Source organism: Nicotiana tabacum, chromosome 22 (assembly GCF_000715075.1).
Source record: "Nicotiana tabacum cultivar K326 chromosome 22, ASM71507v2, whole genome shotgun sequence".
Classification (NCBI taxonomy): Eukaryota; Viridiplantae; Streptophyta; class Magnoliopsida; order Solanales; family Solanaceae; genus Nicotiana; species Nicotiana tabacum.
The window spans coordinates 209,273,899-209,286,716 of NC_134101.1; the positions used below are offsets into that span (position 1 = coordinate 209,273,899).

At 35.3% G+C, this 12,818-nt stretch overlaps 1 protein-coding gene across 10 annotated transcripts; it reads left to right on the forward strand.

Annotated features, from left to right (window-relative positions):
• Nucleotides 1–3,265: 3,265 nt before the first annotated feature.
• Nucleotides 3,266–11,802, forward strand: LOC107827970 (replication protein A 70 kDa DNA-binding subunit B-like). 10 transcript variants are annotated; one of them, XM_075243584.1, is made up of 13 exons: nt 3,266–3,533; nt 4,033–4,165; nt 5,537–5,688; nt 5,788–6,064; nt 6,166–6,256; nt 6,324–6,460; nt 6,537–6,615; nt 6,715–6,847; nt 8,777–8,934; nt 9,037–9,160; nt 9,255–9,532; nt 11,082–11,114; nt 11,272–11,802. In XM_075243584.1, the coding sequence occupies exons 5-13, from the start codon at nt 6,198–6,200 to the stop codon at nt 11,291–11,293; spliced, it is 1,023 nt and encodes a 340-aa protein (XP_075099685.1). In that variant the 5' UTR covers nt 3,266–3,533; nt 4,033–4,165; nt 5,537–5,688; nt 5,788–6,064; nt 6,166–6,197; the 3' UTR covers nt 11,294–11,802. The 10 variants fall into 10 exon arrangements, with proteins under 10 accessions (XP_075099685.1, XP_075099680.1, XP_075099681.1 ...); XM_075243579.1 differs by having other exon boundaries at nt 3,310–4,348; XM_075243580.1 differs by having other exon boundaries at nt 3,310–4,165; nt 5,537–6,064.
• Nucleotides 11,803–12,818: the final 1,016 nt, after the last annotated feature.

Genomic DNA, 12,818 nt, shown 5'->3' on the forward strand with positions numbered 1-12,818 from the left:
CAATGCTAATGTTGATGAGGTATATGCTCATACTCACGAAGCTGTGGACGAGTTAGATATTCCACTCAGGAGGTCTTCTAGACCTCGTACTCCTTCCTCCCGTTATTCACCCAATGAATATGTATTACTCACTGATGAGGGAGAACCTGAATGTTATGCGGAGGCCATAAAAGATGAGCACAAGGATCAATGGATTGAAGCCATGCAAGATGAGATGAAATCTCTGCATGAGAACCATACTTATGAGTTGGTGAAATTGCCTAAGGGCATGAGAGCTTTGAAGAACAAGTGGGTGTTCAAAGTTAAAGCGGAAGAACATAGTTTGAAACCCAGATACAAAGCTAGATTGGTTGTCAAGGGATTTGGACAAAGGAAAGGTATTGACTTTGACGAAATATTTTCTCCTGTAGTGAAAACGTCCTCCATTCGGACAGTTCTTAGTTTGACTATCAGTCTTGATTTGGAGATTGAGCAGATGGATATGAAGACTGCTTTTCTTCACGGTGACTTATAAGAGGAGATTTATATGGAACAACCTGAAGGCTTCAAGGCAAAAGGTAAAGAAAATCTTGTATGCAAACTTAAGAAGAGTCTATATGGATTGAATCAAGCTCCCAGACAGTGGTACAAGAAGTTTGAGTCTATTATGGGGGAGCAAGGCTACAAGAAGACTTCTTCAGATCACTGTGTATTTGTACAAAGATTTTCTGATGATGATTTTATCATCCTCTTGCTATATGTGGATGATATGTTGATTGTGGGCAAGAATGCTTCCAAGATTGACAATTGAAAAAACAATTGAATAAGTCTTTTGCAATGAAAGACTTGGGTCATGTTAAGCAGATTTTAGGCATGAGAATTACTCGTTCGAAAAACGAAAGGAAGCTTTACTTGTCACAGGAGAAGTACATAGAACGTGTACTGGAGCGCTTCAATATGAAAAGTGCTAAGTTGGTTCGCACACCCCTTCCTGGTCATCTGAAGTTGAGCAAGAAGATGTGTCCAACAACAATGGAGGAAAAAGAGAGAATGGCCAAGATTCCTTATTCCTCTGCCGTCGGAAGTTTGATGTATGCAATGGTATGCACTCAACCAGATATTGCTCATGTAGTCGGTGTTGTTAGCAGATTTCTCGAAAATCCAGGAAAAGAGCATTGGAAAGCTGTAAAGTGGATACTTAGGTATCTAAGAGGAAGCTCACATGAATGCTTATGTTTTGGAGGATCAAATCCAATTTTGAAGGGCTATACAGATTCTGATATGGCAGGTGACCTTGATAACAGAAAATCCACTACTGGATATTTGTTTACTTTTTTAGGGGGAGCTATATCATGGCAGTTGAAGTTGCAGAAATGTGTCGCACTATCTACAACTGAAGCGGGGTATATTGCGGCTACCGAAGCTGGCAATGAGATGATATGGCTCAAGAAATTTCTTCAAGAACTTGGATTGCGACAGATGGAGTATGTTGTCTATTGCGACAGTCAGAGTGCAATAGACCTGAGCAAAAACTCCATGTACCATGCGAGAACAAAACACATTGACGTCAGATATCATTGGATTCGTGAGCAAGTGGAGAACGAAATACTTCAAGTCAAAAAGATTCACACGAGTGAAAATCCTGCAGATATGTTGACAAAGGTGGGTACCAAGAGACAAGTTTGAGCTATGCAAAGAACTTGTCGGCATGCACTCAAACTAGAAGATAGTGCTACCTCCTCTAGATGAATGAGACTGGAGGGGGGGGATTGATATAGTGTCCATCTCATTCAAATTATTTGGTAGCCAATTTTGTTGACTTGGTTTGGTTTGGTAGCCAACCTTGTTGAATTAGTATAATTTGATAGCCAATTTTATTGACTTGGTTTGGTTTGGTAGCCAACCTTGTTGAAATTGTGAAAAGGGTGTGTAAATTGTCAAATATTGTAGGCTTTAGAGAGTGAGGTTTTGGCTATAAAAGGAGAGCCTTAACTCTCATTTCTACACACCAACAAAGAGTGAAAGATAGAGAGCAAGATATTCCATAAACTATAAGAAAATAGTTTGTGAAGAAAAATAGAGTGTGAGAGATATTGTAGTGAGGTAAAAAAGCAAAAGAGTATTTTTTTCTTTTGAGGGTGTAGTGGTCTTAGGAGTATTCGTACTCGTTACTACACAGTGTAAAATCCTTGCTATAGTGATATCAGTTGCTCTTCTTGGCCGTGGTTTTTTCCCTTATTCAGAAGGGTTTCCACATAACATCTTGGTGTCATTATTGCTGCATTTCTATTCTTGATGATTTAACCATAACTTAGTGTTCCGCGTTTATCACTAATACCGTGAATATTATTTTTACGGGGTTTATTCCCAACAATTAAAACATAAGAAGAGATCTATATATTTTAAATGAACACATAGTGCATGTCATTTCATTTTCAAAAAAAAAATTGAGGATGAGTTCTTTTTTCTGGTGCTTGCATATTAATCTCTAGCAATGTCCTTATCAACAAGATAGACTAAACCAATGGAGTATTTAACATCAATAATCAGCACCAACATGTAAATAGAATAGTAGTGAATTAAAGCATCCGTGAAATCTGAATTTTGGTGTTAAAGACAAATCATGATTTGAAGATCCTTTCCAGTGTATAGCCCATTTTCGAAACTACATTTAGAAAAGTAGAATAGCAGAAATTATGCCGGAGTGGAACAATGCAGAACACTATTAACGACTTCTGTATTAAATAAATAAAAAAAAACTTTAAGAAAAAAAAAACCGTAATATTTTTTCTTTGTAAGTAAATTCTGAGTCGCACCAGAAAATATTGCTCGAGGGGTTCCTTTTCCCATCCAAAAGATTAGGAGGTATCCTTTCCCAACCGTTAAAGGTTAAGGGGGTAAGATCAGGGACGGAGCTAGAGATCGAGGTGTGGGTTCGGCTGAATTCAGTAATTTTGGTGCAAACTCTGTATTTGTTTTAGGAAGTTCATTTAATACGTATAAAATATTAAATTAGAACCCAGTAACTTAAAAGTGTTAAAATCTTGAACCCATAAGTTTCAAATCCTAGCCCCGCCGCTAGATAAGATAGAATTTACTCAAAATTAAATATGATGTTGCGGTAAAATTAGCCTAAGGGAGGAAGCCAAAACATTTGTAGGCCATGAGAATTTCTAAAGAAAAAGTGTATAATTTATTTATTTATTGACAACTGTAAAGCATAAATATTGTGATGTGAAAATTACTAATATATAGAAGAGCGGGAGAAGCAGGTCGAGGTCGTCATGTGTGTTTGCCTATAAAAGGGAATTCTGGTCATTTCAGCTTTAGTCTTTAATTTCCCTTAAAACACTTGCAGGCGCTCTAACAATGACAGCAACAAAGTAGTTATGATGGGCGCTTGGATTTCTATGTTGCTGGCACAACGCGTGGACTTCCATGTAACATCTGATCACTTCATATTATCAGTCATAACACTATCTCAAAGTTCCCATCTCTCTGAACACCTCCATGAAATCTCTGCTTCCTCTCGCTGCTATTGAAAGGGTATTTAGGTATTTTCACATACCTTCTATTTCCCCCTGCGCTTACACGTGCGCTGAACTTTGCTGAGTAAGCTGCATATGAGATGAGAATGCATCTACAGATACATGTCGATGTTTTCTACGAAATTTCATCGGATTTTACTCCCAGCATCTCTCTTCCTCTGTATCTTCTATGGAATTTTCTCCGTGAGCTTTTGCTGGATTTCTCAGTAACAACACGAGAATTTCTCCGTCGTTCTTCTTTACTCACTGGTATTTGATTAAGATTGGTAGGTGTTTAAATTAGGAATATCTGTTTCACCTTACAGACTGAAACGCTTCTGAAATCTTCGATTTTCTGTCTCTGTCAGTGTAATTTCCTTTACCAAAGAACTCAGCTTTTCTGATCTTTAATAACAACTTATTTTGCATATCCATAAGTGCAATTTCTTTATCTTTTTTGCTGATTGTGCTATTGCTTTCGATGTTTTTGAATTCGAATTCTACTGAAAAATTCAAAGTTTTCTAGGGCCAAAAACTGAAATGGAATATCAATATTTTGTTTGTGGGTTTTTTATATGATGTATCATTGTGAAGAAACGGTGTTTATAGCAAGAAAAAGCTACCTGTAGCTTAAACCTCAAAGTTAACTCCTTCTCACTGTAAGACCTTCTTTGCCACCTCATTTGTATTCTTTATGATTATTTTTAGTTGAATATTGTATTTTGCTCTGTTAATCAAAATTTGGTTTTCTTAATGGATATTATGCGTAGTAGGGTTGGCTTCATGTTGATTTTTGTTTACCCTAAACCTGTGGTGTTGCAGTTGTTTGCTCTCTTTGTCCCGTAAGTGTTTGATAAAATTCCTCTTTTAGCTTTATTGTGTTTTTTCCTGTTCAAAGCTTCAACTACACTTAAATTCTGTGCTAATGCCCTTATGACAATGGTGAAACGGCTACTTGAGATTGTATCTAATTAACTTTAATACACTGCATAAGTGAAAATAATATACATGTTTCAATTATGGAACCAATTACAATAGAAACAAATAAAGACGCGGACACACGCACGCACGCAAAAGAAGAAAAATAGAAACTGACTGCTTCTGATAAAGGAAATCATACAATCAATGATATATTTAGTCAATTTTGAGAAAGAAGAGTTACTATGAAGTCACTAGAAGGAAACTTCCACATAGCTTTTCAAAAACCAATAAAAGTACAGCCTATGTTGTTCTCTTTATAAGCTACAGGAATACATAAGTTTGAATAAACCTTTTAGGCAACTATACATAATAGTCTAGCGGTAAGGAAGTTCATGAAAAATTTGAAACTTCTTCAATTCAAGCCATTTTAGTTTTACTTTTTCCTAAAGGAATAGAAGTCAGATTTCATTGGAGGAACTGTAATGTTGACAGAGAAAATATTCAAATACAAGAGTTTCTCTTCTTTTGTTCAAGAAGGGATATAATCCGAGGCATTTTAGGTCAGAATCATTCTAAAAAACTTTTCATTACTTTAAGGAATCTGGATGATATGCTTAACTGCCGGCAAAATTAACTTCAATAAAATAAACGAATCAGTTCTTTGAGTTCATCCTTAAATCCCATTTTGACAAAAATAAATAAACTAAAGAAATCGATAGTGAAGGACTTGATGGACATTCTTTTTTTCATGTCTGTTTGAATTGAATCTGAAAGTAGAGTGAAAGAAACCGTGATTTAAGTTTGTATATTTGTCTAACTTCAAAGGATTTTGGCCTATGAATTTCACTTATCATGCCAATCGTTTAAGATCTGCCTTTTCTCCGTATTACCAAAATTTCTTGAATATCTTTAACAAAGTTTTCAATTCTTTCTCGACGCAGGGAGTTCCAACACTCAGAAATGTAGTGATTACAAAATCTAAATCTAATTTTTACTAGAAATTCCTAATTGTTGCAAAAAATGTCAAGTGTATTTTACGTATATTTGCTGCCTCATATTTGTAATGTGGGATGGTTTGTTCTTGCAATTTTACAGTTACCAATATGCAGGTTATATTAATAAAATGGAACAAAGACTTAGTATTAGTGAAATTACACCACTAACTACAGAATGGACTTGCAAAGTCCAGGCTGTAGACAAATTTCGGCCACAAGACAGTAGAGATCAACGAGTTCATTTTCAGACAATAATTGTCCAGGATGTAAGCATAAGTCAAGTTACAACTATAGTTGTAACATAACTTCTTTTCACTTGTACTCTTCCAATAATTACTTAGTCATCATTCTTAATAACATTGTAGGAGGAACAAGTTTGTGTGATACTTTATGGTGACGATATTAAAAGATGTGATAACTTGTTCGAACTTTTTGAGACATATCTGATTTCAACTGCCAAGGTTAGAAATCCGCAGCCTTATTCACTACATATAGGCCAATTTGAGTGGATCGTTGACAGATTTACTATTGTGGAGTATATCCAAAAAAATAATGAAAAGTAGGCACCGTTACCTCCTCCGTCAAGACTGAGTACGATTTCGTTCGCCGACGTTGCACAATAGCCTTCCGGTGTTAAAGTTGGTATGTTTCAAATTACCCTATGCCTTATAATAGCTTAATTGCTTGAAACTCATGCAAGTATATTGGTTTTACGTACATTTGTTTTTTATTTATAACAACAGATCTATTAGCGGTGGTGGCAAACTGTGGGGCAATGCAATACACCGCTGATCAGAGTAAGAGATTTCAAGAGGCCATAGTTATGAACAAAATGTGAGTCATTTAATCTTCTGTTGCATAACAAAATCTCTAGCTCACACTTATAAAAGTACATGTACAGGAAGAAACCTCTCTTCTTCACTATATGGGAAGACTTGGCAAGCAATGAAGGAGCTGAATTACTGAGACAAGTGAGACAACTACAAGAATATCCTATTATTCTCGCGAAGCGGATAGGTACCACAAAATATCAGGGTGGTAAGTTCATGCAGCTCCTGTTCCTACATATGGATTATTGTTTCGCGTTGGTTATTAACAAAATTTTCATGCACAGTTACCCGTTTCGCAACAAGATACAACTCAACAATATTAATCAATCCCCAATATGTGGAAGCAACTGAATTACGGAATTGGTACAATACAAATTGTGCTTAAAATGTACCACATTATTATTTAGCTGTTATTTCTTCTATGGAAAAATAATTGTCTGACATTTCCTGTGCGAATTACAGGATAAATGAGAACAAACAAATGCTAATCGAATACACAATGAATAGTTCAGCAGAGTCAGCTTCATCGCTTAATCTTGTAGCTGTTGACGATGAAATATTATCTGTTTCAGCTATTGCTATGCAAACCTCCACTGTGAGTTCACTAAATTACAAAATAAAATGCCGAGAACTGCCACACAATGTATCTTTTATACAATATGGATAATAATTCAATAATTTTTATTATTAGGATTCGTATATAAAAATTATTCTTAGTGTTCTTTGTTCTTACGAACTGTGTTTTGAAGATTTTTTGGTATTTGCATCAAAGCAGTGTGCTTCAATTTCTTTTATTTTGGCACAATCTTTTCAACTTTAGTGGTAATACACCGCATTCAACAAACCTCTAAATCTAAGTTTTATATAATGAAGCTCTAGAATGCAGTCATTTTCAAGAATGATTGGGAAAATTGGCTTATTGTGATGAACACTTTTGTTAGTTATTGCACATCCACACACGTTAACATAATAGCAAATTGTATGGTGTTTGTTTCCAAAAGTGTTTCAATATTTAATTTTTTTTTGAAATTCTTTACTTTATTCAAAAGTTTTTAAGTTTTTACAATATTGAAATAAGATGCCATCTACTCCTCCCAACTCAAAACACTAATTTTGTGAATTCCTTTTCAAATAGTTTGAGAGTTTTTTCCCGTTGACAAAGGTTTAGAAAAAATATGGTGTTAGATAGTACAGTGAAAAACATGCTATAACTTATTAGGTTAAACTTACGGAGCTTTTACTCCCAGTTAATTTGCCTGACCAACAATTCCTTGAAATTATATGTCTTTACTCTTTATGCCTCTCTTATAGTTATAAGATAGGTTTTGGTTTCTTCTTTTCCTAATTTTCAGAATTTCTGTTGACTAGAAATTGTTCAAATTGAATAAGTGTTTGGTTGCAAATATTTGTGAAATTATATATAATTTTATCTTCACTGGCCTTCCTACGTAAGCTCTGTGACCTTTTATCCAAAAACTTCAGCAGAGAGAGCATCAAAGGAACTGAATATAGACATCATCATCTTTGATATTTTATTGCTTCTAACTTGGAAAACAAATGGAGTTAAAAAAGACAAGAAACTAAAAGTATTGCTTTGTTGGTTTGTTTTTTATGTAAGAAGTGTACTTATAACCAGTACTTTAAACTTGTATGTGAAGAAAAGAAGATTCAAAGGAGAAATATATATAGGGGTTGGATTAAAGAATAGGAAATCCTTTACCAAATGAATAGGTTGGAGCAGATGGTTAACTGACTATTCATATTAGTATTTACCTTTAAGTTTTTCCTTAGTTTTTACTGTAGAAAAAAGTTAAAGAACATCTGAAAATTGTCCTACAACTGCCTATCAATGAGCACAATTATATGTGACAAAAAGGATATTCATTTAGTTGTGGCTTCTCAATCATTTTTGACTAATACTGTATCCACTCTAGCTGTTTTCGTTATATGTTTTCATTTCTGTATTATCTGTTCTGATTGAGGTGAAAATTCTTTCTGTTAAGTCGATTCTTGCTTAATCCCATACTTAATACTATTACCGACTCCGCTGCTACTTCCGACATCATAGATTATTGGAAGTCTTATCTAAAGTTTCTCTCAATTACATAACTAAAGTTAAAATGAGTCTTAAGTAGAAATGATTGCCTCCGCAAAGTTAAAATAGGATCTGAGCAAATTTGTTCAGAGGTGGAACAAACTTTTTTCCCTTTCATGTTATTTGCAGTATTTATTGATCTAATATTCTTCTTTCTGTTTAATGTGCAATAGGTGTTATTTATAGTTATACAAAGATGAAATTGCTTTCTCATCTATAATTTGGTTATGTAGGATAAACTATACGTAAATATGTATCATTATCTGTCACTTAACTCATGCTACTTACAACTACGGGTGCACAATTTATTTCAACATGCACATTGTTTCACATGCTTTTACCTGGATAAAAAGAACAAAAAATCAAGTCATTTTGTCTCTTACCCACTAAGTTTTCCTTCTATTATTACTCTGTGTTAACACTTTGCAGGCGGAAAGTTTTTACATCGAAGGAGAAATTTCACTACCTGAGCATTTCCAACGATTTTACCTGCTAGGTTGTTCTGAATGTAACCATCTTGTTCGGAGCAAAATAAAAAGGGAGATTCAATGTATAAACTGCAGGCTACCACGAATGTTAATTCCAAGGTAACAACTACTACTAATAAGGTTATATCATTGACAATATTTGATATTGTATGTCATCTATTGTACCTCAACTAAAATAATTTACAATATACCACATCATAGGTGCCACTTTGAGGTAGAAATTACAGACAAAACTGGCACAATAACAGCAATAATGTCTGAAGGCTTGGGCGAAAGAATATTATCAATGACAGCTGAACAGATATATGATATCACCGCTGTTAAGGTACATACACATACAACATTGCAGGTAACATAGGTCAACAAACTTAATATAATACTCTGATATGATATCTATTATTTTTACTATCTGTTTACAGAATGAGTTATTCCCTGTTGCCCATATCAACCAACTACTTGCGGATAAACTATTCAGAATTCAGCTACAAAGGTCATCATCCAGAACACCGGACAAAGATTCAGGTTCTCTGGTTCTTTTGTCATACACTGAAAAACCAACCATGTTTCTACCAGAAGAGTCAACATCTGCGAGTGGTGCCGACAGAATTATGGAAAAAGAGCCAATACATGTGACTGATGCAAAAGCAACTAAGAAACGGAAAAGGGAACCAAGTACTCTACCAAAGCTACAGTCAAGGTTAGAAACTCAAATGCCATATTTTACGATGTACTAATGTTCTTAAAATGAATATATTATTTGTACAGATTGTCGAACCAGTGATGTTCACTCAGACAGTATGCGATGTACAGGCACATTTTGATAACATTTTGCCAGATCAAACCGATCTTTTAACAAAGTTTAGATATTTGTCCGCCTTAACAAACTGTTCCACATTTTTTGCGTAGATAGTTGTCAGTAGTATGTGCCTATGTTTTTGAAGGCAATTAGTATTATTTTTGGATATTGGAGCGGCCTCTAGATGATGTACATACCAGTCTGTTTATTGAAATGTAGAAACTGAATGTAGTGTTGCTATATATCTTGTCTGTTTCACATTAATGTTACAAACATGCTGTTCTGTGCAAAGATTCAGTAATTGCTATGAAGAATGTATCTTCAGTGGATTGATTGAGGCTAGAACTGTACATCGCTGAACTTTGCGATGTATAGTGCGTTCATACAAGTCACTTGCTTATAAATTAACTCTTTCCCAATGGTACTCTTTAGCTATAAGAAGTATATGGTTGAGTTTGGTGAATTTGTGACGGTATTATACATTGTCTTTGATAGATATGATCTGACTTTCTCAATTGCTCACACTCTAATCCAAAGTGTTGGGCCCGGGCAAGCCCGGGTTGATCCCATCTAGTCATGGTATATAGAGTGCTTGGATTTAAGAATTTCCAATCGGTATACTGTAATGTGTCTAATGGCCAAAGGTTGTGTTTTAAAAGAAAATGAAATGACAACTCTTGGTCAATCGGTGGGATCGCTTTCTGAGAAAGCTTGTTTAGCTTGCGTTGGCTAATTGGGAGTTATTTATGGCAATTAATTTTTAAAAAATTAAATTTTAAAATTATTTAGAGGATTTTTAAGTAATTTAACTTTACAAAGCGGTGGTTATGTTGGGGTTGAGTATTGGCCTGTTAAGAAGTCACATATCCAGAAGATGAAAGTAGCAGAAATGAGGATGTTGAGGCGGATGTGCGGGCATACTAGGATAGATAAGATTAGAAATGAAGATATTCGGGAGAAGGTTGGCGTGGCTTCCATTGATGATAAGATGCGGGAAGCGAGGTCAGATGGTTCGGACACGTACAAAGGAGAAACCTAGATGCTCCGGTAAGGAGGTGTGAGCGGCTAGCTTTGGAGGGCACGAGAAGAGGTAGAGGACGACCTAAGAAGTATTGGGGAGAGGTGATCAGGCAGGACATGACGAGGCTTCAGATTTTCGAGGACATGGCCCTTGATAAGAAGCTATTGAGGTCGAGTATTAAGGTTGTAGGTTAGGAGGCAGTTGAGTCTTTCCTTCATATTTTTGTGAGGTTAGTCTGGTAGGGTTTTTGTCGAAGTCAGTTAGAGGCAATGTTACGTCTTACTTACTCTTTCGTTTTCCATAGTGTCGGATTTATGTATTATCTATTGCTTTTGCTTTGCATCTACTTTCTCATTTTCATGATATTATTTTTCATATGATTTCTATTGGTGGTACTAATATTATCTCTTTTCATCTTCTTGAGCCAAGGGTCTTTCGAAAACAGCCTTTCTACTCCCTCAGGTAGGGGTTAAGGTCTGCGTACACACTACCCTCCCCAGACTCCACTACTAGAATTTTACTGGGTCGTTGTTGTTGTTGTTGTTGTTAAGTAATTTAACTCTTAAATTGAGGAGTTCATACTTCTAATATAGTATTTATATTGATATTGATGATATAGATATGATAGATGCATATTATGAGGAACCCCCTCTCATCTTAGGAATGATGATATTCGGGAGAAGGTGCACATGGCTCCCATTGATGATGCGGGAAGCGAGGCTCAGATGGTTTGGGCATGTTTAGAGGAGAAACTCAGATGCTTCGGTAATGAGGTGTGAGCGGCTAGTTTTGGAGGGATCGAGAAGAGGTAGAGGGCGGCCTAAGAAGTATTGGGGAGAGGTGATCAGGCAGGATATGGCGAGGCTTCAGATTTTCGAGGACATGACACTTTATAGGAAGTTGTGGAGGTCGAGTATTTGGATTGTAGGTTAGGAGGTAGTTAAATCTTGCCTTACTTAATACCTTTATGAGACTTGTCTAGTAGGTGTTTTTCTAAGATAGCTAGTGGCAATATTGTGTCTTACTATTTTTCGGTGCAGGACCTATTTACTAGCTATTGCTTTTGTTTTGCATCTTTCTTCTAGATTTCATGTTGTTCCTATTTTTTCTATGATTTCTGTGGTGATACTAATATTGTTTCATTTTGTCTTTTTGTTCTCTTGAGCCGAGGGTCTTTCAGAAACAACCTCTCTACCTCTTCGGAGTAGGGGTAAGGACTGCGTACACACTATCTTTCTCAAACCCCACTAATGAGATTTTACTGGGTTATTATTGTTGTTGTCCCCTCTCATCTTAACTGCCAATTTAATTCTTTTTATGTTCCTTAAAAAATAATAAATATAAAGTATAGTTTACTATGTGACTCATCTATAATAATAAAAGTAGATTAATTTATTTTGTCTTATATACTGTGCAATTAAGTATATAGTTGAAAACAATAAATACAAAGTATAGTTTATTAAGTTACTCCTATTTAATAAAAGTAGATTATTTTATTTCAATTAAATACTATGCAATTAAATATATTGTTGGAAACAATTACCAATTTTAATTTCGTTTTCCTGAAGTGACAGTTATTTCTAGATAGTTCTTTCAAAGTTAGAGTGATTGTTGCTCCCAAATACACACGCAAGTATACGTGGCCGACAAGTAATATAGGATTGTAAGTCCAGATATCATGCCCACAGGGACTTGTGATTAACTATCAACTAAATTAAACCAAACAATTAGTCTATTAAAGCAATTTTCTAAAGTGTGATTAATTAACAACAACTAATCTAGAGTAGCAAACAAAGAGATTAAAGGAACAAGTTGGCAAATTATAGAGACGAATTCAATACAACAACAATAACCCAGTATAATCCCACCAGTGGGGTCTGGGGAGGGTAATGTATACACATACCTTACCCCTACTTTGGGGTAGAGAGGCTGTTTCCAAATAGACCCCCGACATCATTCCTTTCAAGAACTACCACCTTTGCTCTTGGGGTGACTCGAACTCACAACCTCTTGGTTGGAAGTGGATGGTGCTTTCGATCAGAGCAATCCACCTTGTCTATAAGAGACGAATTCAATGTGAGTTAATATTCTAGAGTTATAGGTTAGCTAACAATACCGTTGAGTTTTTCACTTAAATCGTCTAATTAATTTATCTGATTTATTGGT

Bases quoted from the DNA above. Each gene is read 5' to 3' on its own strand.
- LOC107827970 (XM_075243584.1), top strand. From the start codon at position 6,198: ATGCAATACACCGCTGATCAGAGTAAGAGATTTCAAGAGGCCATAGTT. The intron at 6,616-6,714 runs GTACAATACAAA...TGCGAATTACAG, and splicing joins GCAACTGAATTACGGAATTG to GATAAATGAGAACAAACAAA. The intron at 8,935-9,036 runs GTAACAACTACT...ACCACATCATAG, and splicing joins CCACGAATGTTAATTCCAAG to GTGCCACTTTGAGGTAGAAA.